This window comes from Ochotona curzoniae, unplaced genomic scaffold (genome assembly GCF_017591425.1).
Source record: "Ochotona curzoniae isolate NIBS_2020 unplaced genomic scaffold, NIBS_Ocur_1.0 patch191, whole genome shotgun sequence".
Lineage (NCBI taxonomy): Eukaryota > Metazoa > Chordata > Mammalia > Lagomorpha > Ochotonidae > Ochotona > Ochotona curzoniae.
This window is the reverse complement of record NW_024466741.1, coordinates 10,617-38,562: the sequence shown is the minus strand read 5'-3', so window position 1 is coordinate 38,562 and position 27,946 is coordinate 10,617. Positions and strand designations below refer to the sequence as shown.

At 42.4% G+C, this 27,946-nt stretch overlaps 1 protein-coding gene across 3 annotated transcripts in view; it reads right to left on the bottom strand.

The window, feature by feature from the left end:
- LOC121166653 (5'-3' exoribonuclease 2) overlaps positions 1-27,095 on the bottom strand; it is a 64,671-nt gene extending 37,576 nt beyond the window's left edge. The window contains exons 1-16 of one of the 3 annotated variants that reach the window (XM_040995876.1): positions 26,915-27,095; positions 18,519-18,646; positions 18,324-18,435; positions 17,389-17,500; positions 15,744-15,802; positions 15,577-15,666; positions 14,820-14,892; positions 14,638-14,688; positions 14,079-14,236; positions 12,838-12,912; positions 12,618-12,751; positions 12,463-12,520; positions 12,272-12,379; positions 7,848-7,892; positions 6,455-6,586; positions 4,086-4,204 (exon numbers count right to left, since the gene is read on the bottom strand). In XM_040995876.1, coding sequence (XP_040851810.1) covers positions 4,086-4,204; positions 6,455-6,586; positions 7,848-7,892; positions 12,272-12,379; positions 12,463-12,520; positions 12,618-12,751; positions 12,838-12,912; positions 14,079-14,236; positions 14,638-14,688; positions 14,820-14,892; positions 15,577-15,666; positions 15,744-15,802; positions 17,389-17,500; positions 18,324-18,435; positions 18,519-18,646; positions 26,915-26,989 — 1,529 coding nt within the window. In that variant the 5' untranslated portion in view covers positions 26,990-27,095. Of the gene's footprint in view, positions 1-4,085; positions 4,205-6,454; positions 6,587-7,847; positions 7,893-12,271; positions 12,380-12,462; positions 12,521-12,617; positions 12,752-12,837; positions 12,913-14,078; positions 14,237-14,637; positions 14,689-14,819; positions 14,893-15,576; positions 15,667-15,743; positions 15,803-17,388; positions 17,501-18,323; positions 18,436-18,518; positions 18,647-26,910 lie in introns of all 3 variants that reach the window. The other 2 variants (XM_040995877.1, XM_040995878.1) reach the window with 2 other exon arrangements.
- Positions 27,096-27,946: the final 851 nt, after the last annotated feature.

The following is a 27,946-nucleotide window of genomic DNA, read 5'->3' as shown; positions in this document are numbered from 1 at the left end:
AACCCAAACACTGATTCTGAAAAGATCAATTTAAAACCACACTAAAAAAAATTAAAATAGAACTCCCTAAAGTAGACATTCTTATTTGCTCAAATCTTAACAATGTTTTAACATAGTCTTGCAATTATGCAACAATTTCAGAAACCACATTTAAGATTTTTACATAATTCTGCAGTTAATCCAATCTCATCCAAAGCACACTCTTTAAAGCAATCATTTCCCATTCTCAGCAACATTTTTAAAAAATGGCTTTGTGGGTTTAGGGTTTCCTGCCTCCCTCCCCAAGATTCAAACATTTTCTTAAGGAACACAAACCAAAGAACATTACAAAACACAAAGACAGATGAAGAACATCCAGGGGCCTTGCCAGTGAAAGCTCCTTCTGCTTGTGCTGGGCCTCCCATATGAAGTGTTTCAGAACACTGCACTAGACAAATCAGACCCTCACACACATGCACACACAAAGGATTTAAGAAACAATCAGGAGAAATTAACTAGGAGAGTCAATAAAACTACTGTTTTTATAAACAGACAAGCAGAAGTGAATTTTTTTTTTATTGTTAAAAAGCTTGACTCCCCACTGTGGCACAGCACACTAAGCCGTCTTGTAGAGCCAGCATCCCAATTCAAGCAGCAGTTCAAGTCCCAGCCACTCTGCCTCCAACAGAGCTTCCAGCTAATGGGCCGAGTAAAGCAGTGGATGACGACCTAGGGACCTGGGCCCTGCCTCCCCACGGAAACACAGCATGGATTTTCTGGAGCCTGGTCCAGTTGTTGGGGCCATTTGGGGAATAAAACAGTGGATGGAAAATATCCTTCTCTTCTCTGCACCCCCATTTCTTTCTTTCCTCCTTCACCCTACCTTTCAAATAAAATCTTAAATAAGTTTATAAAATAATTCCATAGAGAGGACCAGTGAGCCTAGTGATTGAGATTCCTGCTTCTTGTATTGGACAGAGCAGCTGGGTTTGATAGCCAGTTCCCATACCAACATACCAACTCTCGTGTCTTGCTAATACAGCTTCTGAGAGCAGCAGTGCTTGGGTTAACGCCACTCACGTGGCAGACTACACTCCCAGCTCTAAGCTTCGGCCCTCCGCAGCTGCTGAAGACATGTCGGAGTAAGCTAGCACTTAGAAGCATCCTTGTGTACTTAGTATTCCTTCCACTCTCCCTCACAAATTAAAAAATGGGTGGGGCTTGAGGAAAGATTACCTAGGCAGATAGAAAATGTGTACATGTTCGTTGTCTGTATTGCTGCCAAAGTTTAAAAATTTTTTTTGGTGGAGGCAGGCCAGATCGGGCTCCGTGTGCTTCTCCCAGGAAGCAAGATCTGCCAGGCCCTTCACCCCAGCTGTCCCTGCCTTGTTATGGTCCTGACAGTCTCCAAGTCATCAGCCCCGGTGCAAAGGCGTTTCTAGGGCAGGTCCTGCCCGGATGCTGCGTCAGGCTCGCCGCCGGCGGCTGGAAATTCCACCGGGAGGAGGGGCAGGAGCAGAAACTGGCTTCACGTGTCTCTCCCAGGAAGCAGGATCCCGGGCCTTTAACCTTGCTGTCCCTGTCTCACTGTGGTCCTTGGAATCTCCAAGTCGCCTGCACTACTGCAAGGGCGCTTCCAAGGCTTGTCCTGCCCGAGACCTGTTCTGCCCAGAGGCTGTGTCAGACTCGCTGCTCCGGTGGCAGGATATTCCGCCAGGAAGAGGGAGGGAAGGGTTGGAGCCGGGTCGGGCTCCGTAGGGGACGGGCTAGGGAGCGAGCCCCTATTTTGCCCTCCTGCAGTCAGTTGCTGTCGCTGTTGGGGATACTCAGGAAAGGCAGACTGCCCGGTTCTTGTCTCCTCCCAGTCGGCTGGGTTTCCCACTTGCGCTTCCCCTGTCTGGGGCGACTCAGGCTGGAAGCTTCGAGCATTCTTCTCTGAGGTTTTCTGGTCTGCTGCACTTCCAAGTTTATAATTTTTTTGAAAAATTTATTTCTAATGGAAAGGCAGATATGCAGAGAGAAGGAGGTGCAGACAGGAAGATCTTCTGTTCACTGGCTCACTCTCCAAGTGGCTGCAACGGCAAGAACTGAGCTGATCCAAACCCCAGAGCCAGGAGCCTCATCCGGATGTCCCACAGCCCTGGACCAGCCTGCACCACTTCCCCAGGCCACAGGCAGGGAGCTGGATGAGAAGTGGAGCAGCTGAGATTAGAACTGGCGCCGAGATGGGATCCTGGCATGTCCAAGGTAAGGACTTCAGCCACAAATCTATTGTGCTGGGCCCCCAAGTTTATAATCTTTTAGGTAAAAAACTGTCAATAGCTTATAGAAAGGAGATAAAGGACATATACACACACATCTACAAACAAGGACATGTTCTAGCAAAACCTAAAAAGGTCAATTAATCCATTAAATTATTGTCAATGAGCAGAAATACAACATGAGGAACCACATTTTTATCCAAAATACACTTTTTTGAAGCAATTACTTCTCACTCTCCACAAGATTTGAACATTTAAACATTTTGTTTAAGAAAACAAACTAAAGAACATTCCAGAAAAAAGGACAGAGTTGAACCTTGCCAGATCTCCCACACTGCACTCATGTTTCAGAATACACCGCACAAGCTGTTTGTTCTCTCTCACACACACACCCAAGATTCAAGTAAAAATTAGCAGAAATATCCTGGATCAATAATGTGAATCATTACTCTTTTATAGAAAATACTACATATATGCTAAGCATCCATAAATGCTAAAGGCCCAAATACTTCACGGCAGAAGCATTCCACCTTTTTATCTCCAAACTAGGATTAAAAAAATAATACGTAGGAGCCTGGCACAATAGCCTAGCAGCTAACGTCCTCGACTTGCACACACCAGGATCCTAGATGAGCACTGCTTCATATCCTGGCAGCCCCACTTCCCATCCAGTTTCCTGCATGTAGTCTAGGAAAGTAGTTGAGGACGGCCCAAAGCCTTGGGACCCTGGACCTGTGTGGGAGACCCAGAGGAACCTCCGGGCTCCTGGCTTCTAACCAGCTGAGCTACAGCCATTGTGGTAACTTGGGGAGTGAATCAGTGGATGGAAGATGTACCTGTCTCTCCTCTCTGTATATCTGACTTTGTAATACAAATTAATAAATCTTAAAAAAATTTCAGAACAAATCAAGTTACCTATTAAACTAATATGCAGCATGACAGATACATAATAAGTGAGCACAAGCTCTAGGAGAGAAGTCAGTTACAGAAGACACAGACACTAAAGAGCAATCAGATCAACACGCCCAAGCTGATCTAGCTTTGACATCAAGCACATTAGAAAAATGCAGCTGTATATGACCCTTATGGAAAACCACACACCAGCCACATCCTTTACAAGCATGAGCTTGTCCTGCTTAACTGTAAAAAATACAAATTCCCTAAATTCTTAATTAGCTACAATTTTTGAGACTGTTGCCTCTTTGCATTTAACACCAAAGGTTCAAGTCCAGCTTAATTACACAAGAGGCTGGATATAATCTTATTATGATCCCCATCATGTGGATTAATAAAACACTCGGCTTCCTATTATAAATTTTAGGGAGACAGCTAAAAGGAAATTCTGCTGTTGTATATAATTTTAAGTGCAAGTTTATAATAAAAAAAAGTACGTATTTCTCTCTCAAAGAATGATTTTTTGCATACTTCATTCTGTCGAAGAACCTTTTGAGAAAATTAAAGCCAACTATATTAGCATCCTAGTGTAACTGAATTCTCTATGTTAAAAAGCTTGAAAATTTAGTCTCCAAACAGTAGCATTCAGATCACATAGTCAAAGCTAAAAGCTCCAGCCTAGCTGATGTTGTGCCTGGTCTCAGAGGGAAAAGTGGCTTCAAGAACGAAAGGCTGCACGCATACTAATCTAGACACTTAGGTTTAACAGCTATAGCTTACACATCTCACTGGAATTTACTGACTAGCCTAACCCTCCACACTAATTACTGCAGGATAAAAAGATCACAGGCAAGCATCTGAAGGCACTACTGCTCGGAGCCAAATAGCATTAATTAGAGAGACTCTATCTCAGTAATTCGCTAACAAAGTGCTACCCAAAAATGGCATCACCTGACGTTATCCTCAGGCTCAGGTTCACTGTCACTGTCTTCTGCTTTCCGCTTAATTCCTCCTACTGGAGATGGGGAGCCATCAGACGTGAAACTCGTATTAGGAGACACTGAAGGGCTCTGCAGACAATTATATCACAAAAAGGAGTTCATTATTCATTTTATGTGAGAAAATACATCCAACTCACATTACCTACCAAGCTTCATGGTACATATTTTTAAAGAACTATTAAATGAATAAGATAAATATAAAATACAAAGACCCATCTTTCCATATGCCACCCTGCCCCCTGATAAGACAGTACCAAGCTTTCAACAGTTACACTCAAATCTGTTTTTCTCTGTCGTTCCTTCAGGTACTATATTCAAACTCATTTTCTACCTAGCAAAATTCTGAGGGTATAAAACTTATATGTGTTATATATATTTTAGATGCAATATATATAAAAATCTACAAAACAGTCAATGCTGGTGTGAATACAGTTATATAATGTTCAACCTAATAATGACTATGAAAAGCAACAGTTAAATGAGACTCTGATAGGTAGCTGTATAATTGTTACTTTGCATGTACTATTTTACAGTTTCAAACATACAAATCAAAATTTATCATTTGAGATTTCATTTGTACTGCAAAGACTTACACACCATTTAAATTCAACACTATAGTTTATTTGTACCAAAATCAATTAACAAACTGGAATCAAAATATTTAAATTTTTCATTAAAAAATTAAGAGGCAATTTTTCAGGGCTGGAACATTGGTTCAACTGTCTAATCTCCCCACTCCAAACACCAGCATCCCATATAGACAGCAGTTCCTGTCCCAGCTGCTCCACTTCCCTTCCAGCTCCCTGCTTGTGGCCTAGGAAAGCACAAGATGATGGCTCAAGGCCTTGGCACCCTGAACCCACCAGGGATACTCAGAAGTTGTTCTGGGCTCCTGGCTTCAGATCGGTTCAGTTCTAGCCACTGTGGCTTCTTGGGGAGTGAACCAGAAGATGGTAGATCTTTCTGCCTCTCCTTATCTCTGTAAATTTGCCTTTTCAGTGAAAATAAATAATAATAAAAAGTTCAAAAGGCAATCTTTCATAAATTATTTAATGATCAAATTACCAAAAATGTTAAGTGGCAATAAAGTTTTCTGTTATTCACTACAGGTCAACAGAATTTAAAATTGAAACCTTTTTTAATGATACTATTTAACTAAAGCTTAAGTATGAAGGTAGTTTACACTACATGCCAAGAAAAGTTAAAACGAAGCAAAGCTGTATTTCACAAAGAGCTCAGAGCACTTTCCTTTTAAAACTGTCAGTTTTACCTATGCTCAGTATAGCTAACACTGTTGAAAATAAATATAAACCTAGGAAAGCACTGCTGCCCTGGGGAATGAGAGATTTGAGTCTGAGATAACAAGATCAACCTGGACTACTGGCTTTGACCAACTTATTTAACTTCTATGAAACTGACCTTCAACTGGGATGACAATGTACTATGCGCCTTTCCAAGTTACTGCATATAGCCAGCCACATGGCTATCTGAACCATTACCAGCATGCTCCCTGTCTTGGTACATAATGGTGAACCATTCAGGAAGGCGTGTCTACTATCATTCAAATCCTACATTCAGCCACCAGAATTAAGTTATGAACATGCCACTCCTATAAGCTGCGTAAGTACATACAAGTTCCATAAAAACTACCATTCAAAATGGATTCTTCACCAACACCTTCAAACAGAAAATAATGTATGTACTTTCAAAGGAAAGAAAAATGGTTCACTTGAAGATAAATTTTCACTTTGCCTCTACCAATAAAGTATGCTTTTATGAATATATCAAACTCATTCAAACATCTTTTAAAAAATTTGGTTTTGAAATCTGGATGAATTCTATTATCTGAGAATGCCCTGAGATACAATGAAACCAATGAATGCAAATTTAAAACCATGGATGTGTAAATATCCTATGTAAAACATTAACAATATTGACCACCACGTAGAGAAGTACTGAAAACTAAATGGCCCAAGGCCTGCCCATCTGGTCCAGCTGTGCAGAAACGGGAACGTAGCTTGCAGCTTGATTCATCCTTCAGGTCCTTGGGAGAAGATAAAACACTGTGGCCACTTGGCTCTCCCTTTATAGTCACATGTATCAACTATCCCAAACACTTGTCTTTCTTATCACTTAGGTATTCTCATATTGATAAAGATAGATTTAACACAAGAAAACATTTTAAGGCAAAAGAAACAAGAGAAAAACTATAACAAAATTCTAGGCTAAGTGATGAAATGCACATACATACACAAACACGCCTGCAACAAACATCTGTTATTCATCATTCTATTATGCCACAAAAAGTAGGCCACTTACAGAGTTATTCTGCATCCTCATTTCATAGGCTGCTTGCCTCGGATTACTGGCTACTTGAGATCCGGGTGAATTTCTTGAACCCAATGCATGAGGGGTTAATATTCCACTAGGAGTGAAAGCTGGTTGATCTCTCTGACATAAATGGGAATAAATGTGAAAATTAAAATTAAATTACAGCAATACCATTAGATGACAAGTAAAGAGGGCGATGAAATAGAGTCCTCACTCTAAGCACTTAACTTACTAAGCTCACTAAGAGACCAAATGAATCTCCATTAACATTACAAGGCTATCTATACTGTGATTTGAGAGTAATTTCTTCTCTGTAAAAAACAATCTGTAATACTTAAAAAAATTCTGTCCTAAAAATACAGAGTCCACTGCCCTAGAAGGGCATAGAGAACTGATTTCTCCCTCGTTATGCTGATAATTCAATGTTTTTCTACAATTGCAAAAATACTCAAGACACCAATCTAGGCAAATAATTAAGGCTAAAAAAATCAAGTTTGACTTAATTTTAGCTTTCATGATTTACTCTTCCTAGAATTTAACTCTTTACTTCCAATTAAGTAGAGCTATTATCCTCAATAGGTGACAGTTACGGCTGACTGATAAAACATGTATTAGCTAAAAGAAAATAATACATAATAAATATTAAATTATGGTCCTCTTTATATAACTGGTTGCGAACCTATCTGTAATAAATCATTTTCTCTCTTCCCATTTCTTCCCTCAAATTGTCCAATTAAATAAAATGCAACAAAAGGCAGTCTCTACAATCTATGCGTTTTAAAATCAAATAGAAAAGTTCAAAACAACAATTACACAATTAAACAAGAAAGCAAATAACAACCGGTAGGAAACAGCAGTTAAGACTGCTTGCCCTCTGATACTGTAAGTAAAACCTGTGAGCTGCCAGTCGGTAGCTCATCTGGAGGAACCCAATGAAGGCGAGAGTCAGCATGGACAGGTACATTGGAAAGATGGACAGGCCAAGCTCAAAGGCTGAAACTCAGCCAGATCACCACGTAGGTAGAACTGGATGCTGAGGGGATTAAGGGATCTGGTCATTTCATAGCAAACAACAAAGTTCAGTGTCATCATTCAGGAAGACTAACCTGACAGATGTACAGCAAATCCAAAAGGACACACAGAGTTCACTGCTTTTCTTACAAGAACAAGATGTGATTGTTGTAAACAATTCAAATAGCTAAGAGCCACCTGTCCATCAAGGGGATCCCTTCAAACTCAAGAGCTCAACGCCAGTCACACCAGTTCACCAGGTCAGACGGCAACTGGATGGGCACGTGTCAACTCCTGCTGGATGAGGAAGAGCTACTGGATGGGACTGCAGCCTCACAAACTGTCACTCTCAAACTTCACTAAAACTCACCTTCATCCTCTTCCTTTTTTCTTTCTGTCGTCTTCTAAAACTGTCCTAAAAGTATAAAATCCATACATTCTGTCAAACAATTATACAAAAACGTGAGAGTTAAACATAACTGGGAATGATTTGGGAGACAATTTACATTTTAAAGCATGATCCCAGAGACCTGGACACAGTGCTGGGGAATAATCTACAAGCTCAGAGTGCTGTCTAGCAAGACTTTAGGCAGAGATCGAGCTTAGATACAATTTGACTGTTCTTAATTTTTTACAGAAAGATTCTGACATCGTTTCAGGAAAACCCATTAGAAACACCCTTAGTTTTTACCCTGGAGCAAACAGCCTGTCAATACAGAGAAGGTACAAATTTAAAAAAAAAAAAAAAAAAGGAATTAAAGAATCCTTACATTTAGCCATAATAAGTAAAACAATCTTTAAAAAATAAACAAGACAATTTAGTAATAATGCTCTTTAAAGTACATGACAGGTCCTAACTGTCATAGGCGTGACACAAGACAGAGAAAAGGAAATTCTACCCAAACATGACATTCCTAGCTTCCAACAAGTCCGTCTAATGGCGACACACACACTGCTTCCTCTCCACCAATTCAATTCATCAGGAAGCATCCAGTCTACAGCTACCCTTACCCTCTACTCGTTTTCAACATGTAGTCATGATCTCAACTAAGCAGCTTCTTCAGCGGGGCCTGCTCCCCACTAGCACTGACCCACTCAAAGGCATCCCATACCCAACGTCATTTGATGACGCTGAAAACAACAGCTAGGGATGCTGGATGCCGCCAGGGCCCAGAATAGGGACCAGCAGGAAACACACTGACAGCCACCCTGCTAGCTGTGCTTCCAACCACAACAAGACCTGAAATCACTATTTTCTACAAGGATAGGGGCTGTTTCTCTGGAATGGGACTTCAGTAACTATTTTCAAACTTCCAATAATGTGGAAACTATTCATTTATTTATTTAGTCAAGCTTTTGTCCCCATCTTCAAAGAAACTTGTCTGGTCGTTCAAATTTCAAAATCCATCACTTAGTGCTCAGTCCCTGTCTGACCGTGAGGTTCTCCATCAGTCACACTCTCCATTTGGCTTCCAGGACACTACACTCACCTGGGCTTCCCTCCGGGCCTCTCCTCTTGCTTCCTGCCTTCACGCCACTCCCAGACTTCTTAAAGTCAGTACTCCCTTGGGCCCATCCTTGGTCCTCTCGACACTTCTCTCCTCCCAGGGCAATCATCACAGACCTCTAAACACCACCCACCTCTACATGCTAACTCCTCCCTAAGCAGGGCCTCTCCTCACTTTCTCTACTTGGATACCTCAAACTAGTCCGAAAAGTAACCCCCCTGAATCCACACCTCTGCATCTCCCACCACCTTTCTCAGAACAATCTTTGGCCACTTCGATAAAATGCCCTAGAATCATTCTTGACATTTTTCCTTCTCTCACACACTGTATTTAATCCATTAACTAACTGCACCTTCAGAACCCAGCTTTCTTTCTGTTGTTCCTGGCCCCAGTCCTTAGATTATGACCATGAGGCCTGAATGCACCTCTGCCTCTGTACAACCTCCACGGCTGGAGTGAGCCTTTTGTGTAGATCTTGTCACTCTTGGACTCGCCACCTCCAATGATGCAGAGGAAAGCTGCCGTCCATACTGACCTACAGGAACCTGTCCCACATGACCCTCTGTCATCTTTGAGCTGATCTCTGACTGCTTTCCCCTGCCTCTCTGCCCTTGCCATCCTGGCACAGTGCTCTTCTGTGAACACCTTGGCTCGACAGACCTGGCACTGACTGTTCCCTCCCTGTGAAATGGTCATCTTATATGGCTATTCAATCACATCCTGCAGGGCTTCATTCAAAATCAGCTGTCTTATCTGGTGACTAGTTCAAGAATGGCCACTCCCCCAGAACCTTCCCATGTATTTCCTCATCCGCTTGTAAATGTTACAAGGCTGACTGTCAACTTCACAGGGAGGGTGGAAGCTTCATGAGGCCAGGAATTTCCACCTTTTTCTGACTGTGTCACTAGCACTCAGAAAGTGTTCTACCTGGTACAATGTAAATACTTAACAGTTAATGAATAAAAGAACATTTGTAAAAAAAAAAAAAGGCAAATATCAAAAGCTCAAAAACCAAAAAGTACTTCTAGTTTACCTACTCATTTTAACAAATATTGATTTATTCCTTATCTATCACCTATACTGCTGGTATGCTAAATACATTTTTCTAAGAACGGCAGAATGGCCCAAAGCAATAGCCTTGAAACTGCCAGAACCACATACAGGCGCCAGTTTGTGTCTGGGCTGCTCCTCTTCCCATCCAGTTCCCAGCTTATGGCCTAGGAAAACAGTTGAGGATGGCCCAAAGCCTTGGTACCCTGAACCTGAATGGGAGACCCCAAAGAAACTCCTTGCTTTGGATCAGCTCATCTCCAACCATTGCAGCCACTTGGGAATGAATCAGTGGCCAGAAGATCTTTTCTCTCTCCTTCTCTTTGTAAATCTACCTTTTTTAAACAAACGAGTAAACAAAAAAATGAACCTGCTGGGAAAAAAAAAAAGAGTGGTAACAGCACCTCAGGCTCTCTGGATGAGCTTAGTGATCTTCAATTATTTTTACTCTGAACTACATTGGACACCTGTCAAATACCAGACATACCTCACCAAAAAACATACACACCTAGAAACGTTCAATTGAATTTTTTATCTGGGCTTCCTTTCATGGCCTATCAGACTAAAGGGTATCATACAGCTTTGGGAACAGCAGAAGAGTCACTGGCTGAAATTTCCTTCCTGCCATGTCAGCTAAAAACCCCATTAAATACAAGGGCATCCACCAAGGCCCATGTTCCTCCCTCTACTATGAACAAATCATCAATATTCAATGATACGGAGCTGGCTAAAGCCACATTCCAGAACTTCTGCTAACATGTGGCTTTTATTCCAGGTAGCACATAGTGCATATAGTGTTGTGTTAGGTCTAAATGGCAGCAGGTCACAGGTGAAGGCATTGCACCTATACACTTCATTAAAAACGGCCATTCCAGTCAACATTCAATATACCCAATGGTAACTCTTCTGTAACTTTAATTTTATATGTGAAAATTCTTGCCATCACAACAGCAAAAAATAACCTAAATACCAAAGGCTTCTGAAAAGAATGCAGTCAACTCACTATTATGTAAAATAATGCCTGAAGTTCTAAAAATGAGAGATCATTAACTATAATACACAAAATTCAGTAAAACAGTCTTGTCAGATTCAATGGCAAGATTTAATGTCAAGAGATCATGAGGCAATGTAGCCATATTATTGTGTTGCTATTTGCTTAAAATAGTCACTTGAGTTTTTAATGAAGCCAGATTCTGAAAGGATTTCTTCCTTCAGTGTCTCAAAGAAGCTATGACCCCTCACCTTGTCCATTCCCCCAGTCTGCCTTCAGGCACCTCCTCTCCTCCCATCAGTTCCCAGGATCCCACACCTGGCCACCAGCAGGTGCTTGCCCATCGTACTGATCCCTCAAAGAGCACCAATGGCTTCCTTCCTCTTAGGACTTCCTTTCATCTAGAACTTTCTTCTCTTTTTTCTCCAAGGGTTCTGATGGACAGAATATGCACTCTGTATAAGGAATTAAAGCCCATACTCAGGGTTTAAAATACCTCGTAGTAGACAATCATTCTCAAATCCTTTCTCTAAAGTCTTCTACTCAATCTTCACAGACATTCACCTAACAGCTTAACAGACTTCTCTCTGGTGTCTGCACAACCCCTCCAACTAAACAATTCCAAAATGAAACTCAAGTCTCCACCTTGCCCCCATCCCAGCTTATTCACCGATAGTGCTTATTAGCTCAGTGATACTGGAAAATACCCCTGCCCAAGCCAGAATCCTGGACACCTAAGCATCCAACTGCCACAGTCTTCACCTCCACAGTGCTGTCATTTGATTTCCTTCCTACGTAAGAGCTACAGCCCCCGACAGATTCTATATGTTCCTACCTCTGCCCCAGCTGAGACGATCCCACCCAGTCTCCTGACACTCTGCTTCTACGATATGAGTTCCAAAGTGTTTCTTATAAACCATGGCAGTTAGTTGCTCAATCCCAGCATTCTTTCAGCCACAGAACCCTCACTTCACATTCTATTCATTAGACAGGTATTTAGAATAATATCCTAATATTATGCAGAGAGCAAATATTACAATGCATCTCTAACAATGTACAATATACAAGTCCATATAACAAACATCACAGTCTCTAATAAAGCAGCAACTACTCAGATGGCATTAGTGTTGATATAACTATAACGATAGAAGAGCAGACTCAGAGAGGTTAAAAGGACAATCACGGGGTCATCAAAGCCTATGAGAGACAGAAGCAAGGTTAGCTACGGCAATAGGAACACTTTACCTCATCATCCTTTCTCTTTTTAAAAATGCTATCCTCAACTTCACCAACTGCTAACATGATCATCTGTACTCTTTGCAGATTGACATAACCACTTTCTGTAAGGTAACCCTGTAAGTGATAAAATAAATGTAAAATGATCTTCTTATAAAAGCAAACACTTATGTTTTGAAATTATTCAAGTGTGAACTTACCCCAGTTTTGTGTACCACATTCTTATATATGTTAACCAAACGATCAATCGCACCTTCCCTGTCACAAGAGATAGGCATCATGCATTAGGACCAGTGGATCTGTCAAGTCAAGAAGGCTAAAACAGTATTTTGAAAAAGCACATACATACACATACCTAATCTCTAATGATGGCAAGTGAGGAAGAAAGTCATTTCCCACAAAGAAGCACATGAAGACCCAGTCATCGATACTCCTCTCAATATCAAATGTGAAGGGTAGGCTGGCCATGGTAAGTTCCCGTTCCAAATACTACATCCAGAAGAGAGTGCAGCCATTAAGGCAACCAAAAGGCACACTACTTTAGAGTACCAATCCCAAGGACCATGACCACATACCTCACGAAGGACATTAAGCCGCAGGAAGATAAACTCCCCTTCTGCGCAAGGAAGACTATCAGCAAGTTCATCATGCTGCAGGAACGGAGGGAGGAGTGAATAGGTCTACTCTAGAATTTGTCCAACTAAGCACATTTAAAGGTTTTTTTCCCCCATAAAACAAGATCCATTTTTAATAACACAAGCACTAAATCAAAAAATGCTTGCCAGACCCTTCTAAAATAAAACAAAATAATCCATACATTCAATCACATCCTGAACAAGGGCCAGCCAACAAGGCCCAGCCAACCTTTTCTGCAACCAGCCACATGGTAACTATTTAAATCCTTGCAGGAGGCACATCGTCTGCGTTACATTTTATGTCATTAGTTTGTGAAACTCCTTAAACTTGTAAAATACATTCCTGGCTAGCTCATGGGTCAAATCTGAAGGACTGGAGCTCACTAATCCCTAACCCACATCTCAATATAAATCTTTTGATGTGTATGCCTCTATTCCTTCTGTGTGAAAACACACTCAGAGACTTATGCTGGGACTTACTACCATCGTCTTTCAAGAACCATTAAGGAGGACTGGATACAACCAAGGAAACTGGGAATAAAGGCATCAAGAAGTACAATACATTTGATTTGTAGTTCCTTTTAGTAAGTCACCATTTGAAATAGGTAACAGATTTATACATTACAAGACCTAAGCAGCTTGTCGATAAACTATGTTAGATATATATAAAGTATGAGTATGCATCCTTTTGAAGGCAGGCTTATCTTACACTGCTTTAAAAAAGACATCTATCGTCATATTGAGATGTGAAGATAATGATGCAGTATACATCTCTACTTCCAAATCAAAGATGGAATCTCAATGAAACTGTTAAATGTATCTTGGCAACAGGATGTAGGACTTGGCCACCCTCCATGCCTACAATGTCAGGATACACTTAAACAGCCAAACGATGGACTTATGCCTGTTTTCTGAAGGACTACACTACTGTAATAAAATACAGGGAATCAGTGTGGGGAGAGGAGAAGGGGAAGTCCCAGTGTTTGGATGTATACCATTAAAAAAAAAAAAAGACATCCATCAGAGGAAGCAAGCAAAAACCTGATCAATCTAAACTTCTCTTTCAAAAATGAGCTGTTTTGAATAATTAATCCTATTTAACAAAGTATATTTTTGTTATTTCTGTTTCACAGGGTATTTTTTTTTTCCAGATGAGGCAGCCACCATTCCAAAGTTCTTACCTTTCCTTTTTTTTCCCTTGGCAAACCTTCACAATCCTTGACCTCATGTCCAAATTGATTACAAAGACCACACGGTTTGGGTTTGTTTGGCTTGAATTCTTCTCTAATAATGGTAAAGTTGGGTTCATGTGTAGCAAGGCCAAGCATAATGAGATCAGCTATGAATCAAGAATGAGAAAAACACCAAGTGGTGAGCACTTTGAGGGGATCCTTCCCATAACCAGCAAAGAAAGGTTCAGATCAGCACACAAAAGAGACAGCAAAGCCAACAGGCCTAAGCCTTCGAGCACTTCTCTGCCTCCCAGACACCTCTCAGGATGAAACAAGTGGTACCTTCAGCTGTACCACAGGGTTGAAAAACGTGAAGGTCAAATAAGAAAAGGCAATCATTGATCCCAGATTAAGCAGCAACTCAATATTAGTTTCTTCTCTAACGTATGAGATAAAAAAGGCATTTCAGAATTCTCACACATCTTATGAATGATCCATTGCTACACATCAACCCATTAATGTGCTGCACCTTACTCAAAAACAAAAACAACTCAAAGAAGAAACTTACCATCAGCTCCACATAAACAATGGTGAGTATTTGGGTCATGGTTGGGCTGGGCTAAGAGGAGAAACACACATTACTGTAAATATACAATATACCACAGGAACATCACATCTCACCAACACATTATCTGTTTTTGGTTTATTCTTCTTTAACAGACATATATAATCACACACTCTGAGTCTTACCTCTTTGTCTTCTAATGTAATCCATGATTTTATGTTCTCCTTCACCAGGAGCACTAGCATCCGACAAAATAACCTAGTGAAAAGCAAGTTTCAACACTCTCATCTCGCCTCCAATTTTCTATCAGTACAAGAATCAAAATAACTAGACATCTAAAAAGTTCTAAATAATGTGTGTGTGAGACACTAAAACCACTTCACTGATCAATTTACTACATGAAACAGGAATGAAGGAACTATTTGGATCACACCAGACATTAGAAAAACTGATAATCACAAACTGTTACTAGTTTCACTACTGCTCAATAAGCAATAAAACATATTCATTAAATACAATTTACCCTAGCTTATTAATAGGGAAACGGGATTATAAACCTAAAACACAATTATGTTGTTCTTTAGTTCTTATTAACACACAAGCATTTTAAAGGCAGATATATTGCTTTATCTTGATACCAAATAACAGGAATTTCTACTTAAATATTACATTCATACCTATCTATGTTAAAAATTATGAATCCTATTTTGTGGCTTCACAGTGATACTAAGAGAACAAAATTGGCATTGCAAGAAAATTCAGGTACAAAAAACCTCATCAACCAAGGTGTCCCATTTCAAATAATCCTGGAGGCTTCTCTTTTCTCTGACAGTCAACTAACACTTTTTATGGGGGGAAAAAAGGTAAATAATATCAGTCATATCAAAGTGCAGCCTCAAATGATCACCCTATCTTTGTGAAGTACCAAAATGTGAAACTTACTGTCAAATTCTTCCACCCAGGGTTATTATTTAAGCGATCTGCTATGTAATAGCGAAGGCATTTAGCAAGATTGTCCATGAACTCAGTTCCCTAAAAATGACAGAAGGAAATAAATTAACCTATTATTTAAGAGTTAGCAATAGCTAGGAAAGTAAGTGACTACTTACTGGTGTAATACAGTTGCTGTCAAACCTTTCTTTGATCTCTTCTGGAGGAAGATAGCCACCTACAAAAAAAAAGGGTAATGTTTTGGTCTTACATAAAAACGTGAGTCAACTACTCAACATTAAACTAAGAAAACAATAACAATTTCAATTTCAAATAAAAAAAAGCTAAAATTTCCTACCTAATGAATACTGTTCTTTCTTTGGAAAAGATAACAAATTACTTGCCCCAAATTTAAATTAAGTGTTAACACATAGATACATACACACACACACACACACACACACACACATAGCTTATGAGTTTTAATTTCATAACAGTTTATCACAGCTTTATTTGATGAGATAAAATTATCAGCTGGTAGAAAATAAAAACCTGATTTTTTTCCCTATATATCACTAACTAGCTGTTTTTCAAGATGAAATATATAACATTTTCTTTGAAGACATCCTTAAAATCAAAAACATTCTCATAAAGAGATTTTATGTCTTCTTTGCAAGCTGCAGTCAACATAACAACACACCTACATATTTCCAGCAAATTAAAATAACAAGTGTTATTTGTGTATATGTGTGGCCTGAAAAAGCAGAGGAGGACACTCAATTCCTTGGGACTCTGCACCCATGTGGGAGACCTGAAAGAAATTCCTGGCTTCAGACTGGCCCAGCTCTGGCCATTGTAGCCATCTGCGGGAGCGAACCAGCAGATGGGAGATCCTTTTCCTTCTGTCTCATCTTCTCCCTATGTAACTCCACTTTCCAAATAAAAATAAAACAAATCTAAAAAAAAAAGAAAAGAAAAGAGAAAAAAAAAACAAGCTTATTTATTAGCAGGTGGCAAGAATCCAGAGCTGGTATTGAGGCTTGGAGATAAGAACGCTGCCCCTTGGCCCAACATGGTAGCCTAGCGGCTTAAGTGCTCACTTTGCATGCTGGCATCCCATGTGGGCGCTAGTTCATATCCTGGCAACCACACTTCCCATCCTGCTCCCTGCTATGGTCTGGAAACGCAGTCAAGGACAGCCCAAAACCTTGGGACCCTATGCCCATGTGGGAGACCCGGAAGAAGGTCCTGGCTCCTGGCTTTGGATCATCTCAATTTTGGCCATTGCAGCCACTTGGGAAGTGAGTCAGCAGATGCAAATCTTTCTATCTCTTCTCCTCTCTTTATATCTGACTTTCCAATCAAAATAAATGAATCTTTAGAAAAAAAAATGCCACCTGACACCCTACACAAGCACCAGTACATGTCCTGGCTTTTCCTCTTTCACTCCGGCTCCTTTACTAAAACGTTCCTGCCAGAAGCAGCAAAAGAAAGCACATGTGTTTGGGTCCCTGTACCTGTTTGAGAGAGATCTGGATGAAGTTTCTGGCTCCTTGGCTTCGGCCCAGCCCAGCTCTCTCTTTGCCTTTTTTCCCTCTCTCTGCAACTCCGAATTTTTTAAATTAAAAAATAATTAATTTTGAAAATTGAATAAAAAATTTTAAAACAGTGTAAAATGAAATGAAAGATTCTACTTTTCTAACACTGAACATAACCTTTCGGAGATATTTTGGGATTCTTAATTAAAATCCTACCTTTTTGTAAGTCGTAACCCTTGCTTTTCTGCACGTATCTTGTAAAAAGTCCAACTAAGACAGTCTTTACCTTTCGCCAGTATTTCCTCCCGGACTCGCTGCTTCTCGATAGCTGCCTCCATTCCTTCTTTCGATGCTCTAAACCTCCTTGAACGCTGCTGGTTCATTTTAGCACGTGGTGCCTGAAAGCATGTATTAAAAGTCACACGAAGCCTAGCAGCTAAATACCTCGCATTGAATGCACCAGGATCCTATATGGGCACCAGTCCTAATCCCGGCAACCACGTTTCCCATCCAGCTCCCTGCCTGTGACCTGGGAAAACAGCTCCTGGCTCCTGGCTTTGGATCGGCTAAGCTGCAGCTGTTGCAGTCACTTGTGGAGTGAATCATTGGGCAGAAGATCTTTCTCTCTGTCTCTCTTCCTCTCTATATTATCTAATTTTGCAATAAAAATAAAATAAATCTTAAGAAAAAGGTCACAATACCAGCCAAAATATTCACAAACACACCTGAAGAGACTTAGCTCACTAAAGAGCAAGGTAAGAAATATGTCTAACAATTCTTTCATAATAGACACTGTATCTTCAGAAGTTAAATTTGGAACAAGAACCTCAAGGGTGGGGGCTAACATTGTGACAGAGCAGATTAAACCACCAACATCCAACATCCGTGTGGGCAACAGATCGAGTTCCCACTACTCTTTCAATCCAGCATCCTGCCGAAGGCTCAAGTGAGATGTCAAACATGTCATTCCAATCCACCTGCAGTTGCCCATATACATCGGTGTGACCCAAGGGAAGAACATTTACCTGGTACTCTAGGAAATCCGGAAGGCCTTTCCCACTGCACCTGTCTCATACAACCCCAAGGAAATGTTTAGATGAATGAAGAATGACTTCCCCCGCCCCCCCAAAAAAGAATGACTCCCACTAACAACCATTTTCATTTTTAAGTGACACAGTACAAATAGTAATGGAGGTTTCTCAGTTAATCCTTAGCACTTACCACTCCATCTATAGCCATGTAGAGAAGCCTTCTTGGTCTTACAATATTGAAAAGCCTGTCAATGTACTCAAAAATTGCAACCATCATTTCATCTTCGTTTTTCGGTGCTGGTCTACAATGATAAACAGACAATGTAACACAACCCAGTACTTCCTCTGTGATGTGTGGTATCAGTGACAGAAACAGGCTACGTACTTGTCCTCTGGATGAGTACAGGGGTGGATGATCCCATTCATATCCAAATACAGATTATCAAACTCCACATCATTTGGATTAGGTTTACTGGCATCAACTGGAATCTTTACACCATTGCATTCTTTTGGCTATGAGGAAGTGATAATTAGTAGTAGTTTGATTGTTCAAATCTTAAAATGACAGATCCTAGGTTCAGTAAGAACCTAACCTATGTTTCATATCTGAACTGGAAATAAAACACTTCAAGGAATCTTCAGATTTTAAGATATTTTATTCTTTAAAGCAACATGAAGCAGATATTTTACCTACAGAAAGCAAATGTCTTGGAACAACACAAGTTAATTCTGACACTATGGGGGATGTTCACTAATATCCCAAATCATTCAAATGACGGGTTACTGGAATCACCTTAGAATTAATTTCCCTCACCACCCACATCAGTAAGTCCTATAAACTGGACCTTAACAATGCCCATCCACCCCATCTCCTTTCATTTCCACTACCAGGAACAACTTCGGGTTATCGTCTCCCACCTACAACAATCACGGCCACCTCTATGTGGTTGCTCTAACTTAACTCTGCTGTCTCCTGCACACACTTCAGACCTAAGAGCTCCCTTTCCAAAACTTAAACTTTGTGCACTTCCCTCTTCCCAAAATTTTTGCAATGAGTTCCACAGCAGGTGCTGCCTGACTAACTTGGATGCTTAGTCTCCTATCCTGGCAGAAAACTGTTGAGGCTCACTCAATTTCCTAAGTTTCTATAAATGCTCTTTCATCTCCCAATGCCCCACATAACATTTCTTTCAAATGTTCCGACACCCATGTCCTAAAACCCTCATGGTTTAGAGACTAGGTTCAGATTAAATGTCACTCTCTTCACAGCACTGTGTACATTTCTTCTTCCCCTGCATTTCCTTAGAATCTTGCTTATTCACTTGTAGCATTTCCAAAAGCTTTAACATTTATCATTCTAACTCAACTATATGTGAGTTCTTTAAGAGCATGGGCTTATTCACTCCCATGGGGCTTTCATTAATTTTTATAAATCATATTACCTTTTTCTCTTTCTTCCCGAGCTTCAGCAAAGGATTAAGAAAATGAATTCCACTTTTTACCAATATAATAGTAAGCCACTTAAAAAAAAAAAAAAGCAGTTCTCCAAATAACAAGGCAATAGTAAAACAATGGTCAGCAATTTCAAAGCCCAAAATGTACATTACATCTTGGATGGCAATCAAAATAAGTTAACAGAAAAATGCTAATCAAAACCATCACCTTGTATAATTCCATTTATGTGAAAAGTTCAGGACAGACAAATCTAGACACAAAAAGTATATCAGTAGTTTATTTAGGCTGAAAGTACAGATGGAATGTGACTGTTAACGGGTACAACACTGGTTCTGAGAAGTGACAAATGTTCTAAAATTGGGCAAGGGTTGATGGTTGTTAAACTGTACACACACTGTTCAATATACGATATATGTAGCATACCTCAATAAACTACTAAACTCCTCAAAGCTCAGGAGCTAGGGCCACAGCACAGCACATGAAGCCAACACCTGTGACATTGGCATGCCATGTGGGTGCTACTTTGAGTCTTGCTTTCTCCGCTACTGATTCAGATCCTGCTAAAGCACCTGGAAACGCATCAGAGAATGGTCTGGACACTTGGGCCCCTGTCACCCACAAGGGTGATCAGGATGAAGTTTCTGGCTCCTGCCTGCAGACTGGCCTGGCCCTAGTTTCTGCATCTATTTGGAACATGAGCCAGTGGATGGCTCTATGGCACTCTCAAATCAATTTAAAAAAAATTCTTAATATATAAATTTAAAAAAAGAAAGTTCAATTTAAGACCATCAAGGGGAACCCACCAGGCTTGGTGGCCAAGTGGTTAAATCCTTGCCTTGCATGCAACAGCTTTCCATATGGGTGCCAGCTCCTTTCCCAGCTGATCCACTTCCCTTCCAGCTCAGCTCCCTGCTTGTGACCTGGGAGAGCAGTCAAGGATGGTCCATAACTTTGGGACCCTGCACCCACATGGGAGACCCAGAAGAAACTACTGGCTCCTGGCTTTGGGCTGGCTCAGCTTTGGCCTTAGCAGCCATTTGGGAAGTGAATCAGCAGATGGAAGACCTTCCTCTCTGTCTCCCCTCTCTTTCTGGAAATTTGCCTTTCCCATAAAAATAATAAATAAAAAATTAAAAGGTCATCAAGGAGAAAATGAGCAATAAACTATGATAAGTCTGACACCGGAATGTGAGGCAGTTGAGACCTGAATTAGCGATCAATCCCGATGAGGCCTGACTGCCCAGGAACTACAAGGCACACAGAGCCCTGTCAGGGTAAACACACACGCAATGGAAGCACAGAGCAAAGCGAGGAAACAATGGACACAGATTTCAGGAGAATAAACTATTATCTTTGAGAGAGAGGGAAGAATGAGACCAGGCCTCACTTCTTATTTGAGGGATGGGAGGATGGAGAGGAAAACACTAAACGGGATTTAAGGGACAGAAAAGAAGCCATTAGGCATTGTTCTGTACACATATGCTGCAAATTAGGAAAGAGGATTACCAGAGGCAGAAGGCAGAGTGAGTAGAAGAGAAACCAGGAGACTAATTCTGAGCATCTATGGGAGAAGACAACACTATCACCTCCAAAGCCACAAGGGCAAGTTCACTACCTCTCCAGCTAACCCCTATAGCCCTAGGTCCTCTCAGGAAGATCAAGATTCATTTTTTTGTGTGCCATCCAATAGAACTCTACTTACAAACACTAAAGGTAACTAGCAATCCACTCCCTGCTCTAGTTTCTAGTACAGCCTTGGGTATATTACAGTTCTTCAAGAAATATCGAGTGTGGCTCAAGGGAATTTCTGCTTCCACTACTCAGAAAGGAAGATGCATAGGTGGGTCCTAATTTTGAGACAGAGCTCTAAACATTCCAATTAAGAGAACTTAACACATTTTCCCCTCAAGAGTACTGTAGATGTATTATATACTTTACTGTGTAAATTTAGACTTGCTTTAAAAAGATATTTTCATGCTCAACAAAACAATTCATTCCTCAAAAGCCTTGTGAAACACTATACCAATGTGCTGCCTACTGGATTAAAGAGGAATCGTTAATCAATCAAAAGGCAGCTGGAATGAGAGCTATCTTGAGCCTTAAAACCAATTTATGTCAGATAATAATAACATTTCATTATTTTGGGGTTCCCCAGATGACACATTTGAGCACACACTTCAGTTTTCCTTTTCTATCCCAAAACCACATGAAAGACTCAATAAACAAACAAAAATAATTGCATAACTATGGTGGGAACCGGAAGATATAACCTTTGCCAGTTGAAAAATCATAAGGGAATCAACAGTTCTGGCAAAAGATGGCGTGCAGCAGCAGCTGCAGCCTGGGAGAGCAGGTGAGCCACCAGACAGGGCCAAGCAAGGGAGGGCTCCACCAGGGAGGGGCTCCAGCAACCGCCTCTGGACAGTCCAGCAGCTGCAGGGGCAGCTGCTCTCACTCCTCCCCCACTCTCTCGGAACAGATCTCAGGCAACTTAAAGCCGGCATTCCCAAAGAATGTGGGGACCTGGATTAAAAAGCTAGAAATTCCTGGGAGAAACAGAAAACACCTCTACTGAGAAGGCTGCCAGCCAAGGCAGTCGTGTCTAGCACAAAGCACGCTCGACTGCTCCACGGGAAAGGAACTACACATCCCAAATAGGCGTCCGGATATTTTTACACAGAAAGATGCTAAAAAATTAAAGATAAATAAAGTCTTTGAAGAAGCAAAGATAACACAAAAACATAAAGATTCCAAAGCCCTCAACAGATGTCAAAACACAGACAGTACTTAAATGCTGTGCTTTCGTACCTCCTCACATGGTATTTTCTCCTTCCCATCAAGTTGAAAACTTTCAACTTTTAAATTTCCCTTAAAACAGCCTGGAACAACTAAAAAGCACTGCTTAAAAGTATAGGTAACCACATAGGAGACCCAGAAGAAGTTCCTGGCTCCTGGCTTCAGATGAGCTCAGCTCTAGCCGCTGTAGCCAGTTGGAGAGTAAATCAACGGATAGAAAATTTTCCTCTCTGTCTCTCCCCCTCTCTGTATATCTGACTTTCTAATAAAAGTAAACAAATCTTTAAAAAAGTATGGATAATATTCTGGGGGAGAATAACCAAAAGGTTAATGAAAATTACTATATCTTTGCCTAAAAGTTGAGCTACCATTCTGACATAGCTGCCACTTGAATGCTAGCGCACGATCTGTATTTTTTAATTGTATGGCTATTAGATCTTCATTTATACAGTGCTGGTGAACAAGGACTGATAACCATCATTAACATGTATGGAGTACTTAAAGTGCAAGTAGTACTCTTCTACGGGCTTCTTACTCAAGGATTATTCTATTCTGCAGTAAAACAACTTCACAGTCCATCCAGCTAATTAATTGCAATTTCACCAGATTCAATGGGTTATGTGCCAAAGACTCAGACAAGTACTATGGAGCATACTTCTAGATGTGTGAAATTGGTTCCCCTGTTCTAAAGCATCAAAGCTCACCAAAGACCAAGTTCCATATGGCAAGGACTCCAGACTGATCAGCCACCCAACAAAACTGGTGAAATCCACTTAAAAAACAAACATTTAAAGTCTTTGGAACTCACTCTCAGACAACAACCTAATCACGAAAACATATATAAGTATGTAGGAGTGAGTTCCAATTGCGAAAAGCAGAGCAAGGTTGAAGCCTAAAGGCATTCCTCAACATAGCTAAAAGCTGTGTGAAGCGGCAAGTGGGAGGTTTGCAGGCTAACTGGTTCGTAGAAAAAAACCGAAGAATTAGTCAGCTAGGAGCAGCCCTCCAGTGTGCAGATGGGCACAAACGCCCAACACTGACCTTACAAACCAATCTGAAGAGAAACATGCTCCAGGGCCTTGCCGAAGGGACACACTGCTGAAGTTCAACAGCTTCCCGGCAGAGGAAGCGAGCCCTGCTGGTACCACTGTTAACTGCTAAATGCCCACACTGGAACTCCCGAAACTCCTGACTCAACAATGGGGAAACACATTCCACTAGAACAATGTAGCCAGGAAACAAATAACAACACATGGAGGCCAGGGGGGCTCAGTAACCTAAGCTGCTATACTACATATTAGCTAAAACACCCTTTTCCAACAAAATATTCCAAATATAGACATAATAAAATAAATACACATATATAGACATAAATAAATAAATACCTAAAATTCACACACCAGGCAAAGGGAAGGCAACAGAAACTGCTTGTCAGCCAAGCAGTAACGAATGGCCAAAGCCTTGGGCCCCTGCACCCAAATGCAAGACTCAGAAGAAGCTCCTGGCTCCTACATTTGGATCAGCTCAACTCCGGTCACTGCGGTCTTTTGAGGAGTGAACCAGCAGATGGAAGGTCTTTCTGTCTCTCCTTCTCTAAATCTGATCTGCTTTTCCACTAAAAATAATAATAAAAGACTCCTCCTTGGTAGGTCTTCCCCTCGTCCCAGGCTAGGGCCAGTCCCAGCGCCCCTGCAGGTTCCCCTTCTCACCAACCCACGGAGGGAGCAGCAATGGACCAGCGGCCCTGGAGCTGCAGCTGGGCCGGTTAGTTTTACGCTTCTGCTCTAGCCAGGCCCACTCAAATGCTGCGTGGGCATTTGAGAAGCAACTAGCACACAGAAGATCTCTCTTTCTCTATCTCTGAAATAAATTTGTCAATGAAAACAAGTAAACCAGTCTAGGAGGACAACAAGTTTACGAAGGAAAGGGGTAAAAAAAAAAAAGTCAAGAAATCATGAAGCAGTGTCTGAAACTAAAAGCCATTAGATTCTAGACTTCAAATCTGTACCTACATGCATAACCATGAAAATGTGCGACTTCAAGGAAAATACCTTTTAAACTTCAGATTGAAAACCTGATGACACAAAAGAATGAAAATAGAAGGATCGTTAACAATTGAGAGCATGAACTTCCCACAAATGCTCTGACTGGTTACTCAACCCTTTCGTGTTTCTCTTACCCCACCAGTGATATTATCAATGAAAATAGTAGTCATGTGGTTCCAGCAAGTTTTCATTCGAAATTGTGATCAAAATAGGAGCTTCTGGTATGGTAACTGCAGGCATTGAATATATTTAATCATGAATTAAATGAACAAGTCACAGGCTCATTGAACTTGTTATGAATAACACTAGCTGATTAAAAAAAAATTTTTTAAGCCAGCAGCTAGCAGCTGGTGTTGTGGCAATAATGGTTAAGCACCACCTGCGATGCCAGCATCCTATATGGGCAGGGTTCAAGTCCTGACGGCTCCACTTTCCAGCCAGCTTCTTGCTAAAGCCCATGGGAAAGCAATGGAAGATGGTCCAATTCCAAGGGTGTCTGCAGCCATAAGGGACACACAGACATTTCCAGACTCCTAGTTTCAGCACAGCCTAACCCTGGCTGCTCCAGCAATCTGGAAAGTGAACCAGCAGATGGAAGATCTCTGCCTCTCCACTGCTCGCTCTCTCCGCATTTCAGAAAATCTTGGGGTGGGAGCATTTCTTTATATTTGAACTACATTCCTAATTAGCTAATTAATGATCATTCCTGTGTATCAGGGCAGAATGGAAGCATCTGAAGCCACCGAAAGAGCCAGAAAGCAAGCCTCTGAAACAACATTTCTTAAAAAGTCAACTCAGAATGAGAAACAAAGGAAGGAGGTAAGCCAGGGAAGAGAATGCTGGAAGACAGTGTCACTAAAAAAAGAAATTCAAGATTTATTCTATTTCTATTTGAAAGGTAAGTTACACAGAGGAGACAGAGAGATCTTCCATTGCCTGGCCAACTCCCCAAATAGTTGCCAAGCCAGAACTGAGCAGATCTGAAGCCAGGAGCTTCTTCCCTGCCTCCCCTGTGGGTCTAGAGTCCCAAGGCTCCGGGGCCATCCTCAGCTGCCTTCCCAAGCCTAAATCAAGGAGTTGGACGGGAAGCACAGCAGCCAGGACAGACCAGTGACCACATGGGATGCAGGTATGGCAGGCCGAGGTTTAGCCTACTTTGTTACAAGGATGACTCAGACAAAAAACATTTTTTAAAGGAAACTTATCAGCAAGTCTATAAAATTACCAGACTAAGTGTAAGAGAAATAAAGACACAGAGAACTTGTAAGAAGGAGAGAAAACACAACTAGAATGCGGAAAGGTGTCAAGTGGGCAAAAGGCCACAGCAAAGGGACAGGAGAAAAGGGCAGCACCGGAATCACCATGGCGACAACAATCACAGCACCTCGCTTCGCACAGCTGACAGCCAATCTGCACAAAGCCCCGCCAAACTTAACTGGATGCCAACGATTTACAACAGGTGACCGGGCAGACAAGCAGTGTGGGCAAGGCACATCACCCTCTCAAAGCAGGGCTTTGCACAATCCACAGACACACCAAGAGAAGAAATAAAAAGCTACTTATTGTATTAGAAAGACGGGTGAGCTGAATAAGGGCCTGCATCCTCTACTGGGATTTAAGTTCAACAGGTAAGCACATAACTGACGCATCAAGTAATTTAGACAAGAAAGAAAGCAGTAGAGAAACGGAGAAACGGGCCGGGAAGGTGTGCAACAGGTACAGTGAAAAGGCTAACTTAAATTCTTCAACAGGAAACTTAAGTTTGTCGTTAAAAACAAACCAAAAAAACAGGGATTGGATAGCACAACATCCACATTAGGCTTCCGCTTTCTCTTTGGGCAAGGACCCACCAAGTTTTTTTTTTTTAAATATCCAGTTTCTCTGGCCAATTTGTGCAAAAGAGGGTGTCACAAGGAGACGCCAGAAGAGGGGAGCAGCTCCCTCAAGAGCTCTGTCCGATTCAGGAAGCCCAAGTTAGGATACACAAGTCGGGAGACAAAACCACCAGCAAGAGTTAGAAAACCCAGCGCTCCGGAGCCGCCCAGCGGGCTGGGCAGCGGGGTCACGCGGGGCCCCTGGCCTCGGGCGCCCCGAGAGCCGACCGAGCACCCGCACACACCGCCAGGTCGACCAGCCGGCCGCCTCGGGCGTCCATGGCGGATCGGCACCCGCGTCCACTCGGCGGCCGGACAGTCCCCGTCCGCCGGGTGCCCTCCCGGCGAGAACCCCAAAACTGCGCGGTCCCGGGAGGAAACAAAGCCGTGGGCGGGGCCTTCCGGGAAATTAAAAAAAGAAAAAGAAAAGGCGGGCCGGGGAAAGCGCCGCTCCGCGGGCAGCCCCGAGACGGCCCGGCCCGCGAGCCAGGGCGCCGGGGTCCTCCGCAGGGTTCCCGCCACAGGCTCCCCCCGGGGGCCCCGAGGACCGCGGCCTAGGCTCGCCGGGCAGCCCCGGGCTCCCGCGAGACGGCCGCCCGGCGCCCGCTCACCTTCTCTTCCACGCAGTTGACAATGATAGACGGGTACTTGCGGCTGAGCCAGCGGAAGAAGGCCGGGACTCCCATGGCGGCGACGGAGGCGGCGGCGGCGCTGCCCGGGGCAGCTCCGGGCAACTCGGGGCAACTCCGGGCAACTCCGGGCAGCGTAGCCCGAGAGACAGACGGCCGCTGACACCGGCACTTCCTACCACGTGCGCCAGCGACCGGAAGTGATGCCACGGCGCCAGCGCCGCGGGGGAAGCCGGGAAGGAGACTTCTGTGGGGTGATGGCGAGACTTGAGGGGTCGGCGTTGCTTCTGGCTGGGCTGTTTGCGGGTGGACCAAAGGGTGAAGAACACTTGGTACGCGCGCTCCGAGTGGCCGCCGGTCCCTGAGTGCGATGCCGAGCCATTCCCCCGGCCCTAGGGCTTTCTGGGGCAGCACGCCTCCCACCCAGCCTAAATCAGCCGGTTGTTTTGGGGCGGGTTTGTTTGTTTGCTGGTGGTTGTTTTCAGGAGCGTGTCTTGGGGCGCTGTGGCCGGTTCGGGTCCCGCCTGCTCCCTGCCAGCCTGTGGCCTGGGAGAGTCGCGGAGGACGGCCCAAGTGTCTGGGCTCCTGCACCCCCGTACATTCCTAAAAGAAGCCCCTGCCTTCAGATTGGCTCAGCTCTGGCTGTTGCAGATTTTGGGGAGTAAACCAGCGACTGTAAGATCTTTATATGTCTCCTCTCTGGCTTTCCAATAAAAATAAATCAACCTTTTAAAAATGTGTTGTCCCTTCTTTTTGTGCCCATTCCTTACTAGAGTAGCACCAAGGACCTCCCTCCTCCCTCGTTATTTCCATTTCCTGGTTTGTTCCTGGTTGGTGCCTCCCTGCAGGCACGGGTTTACCGTACTGACAGCTGGTAGTGGCAAGAACTGTAATTACTGAGTAGAGCTTGGGTGGCATTGAGTCCAGGCTTCCAGCCACACCACGGTTAGTGTCCCCTGGCTGCTGGCCTCCCTCTCCGGCAGTTAACGGGTGCTGGCAGCGTGCGCTTGGGGC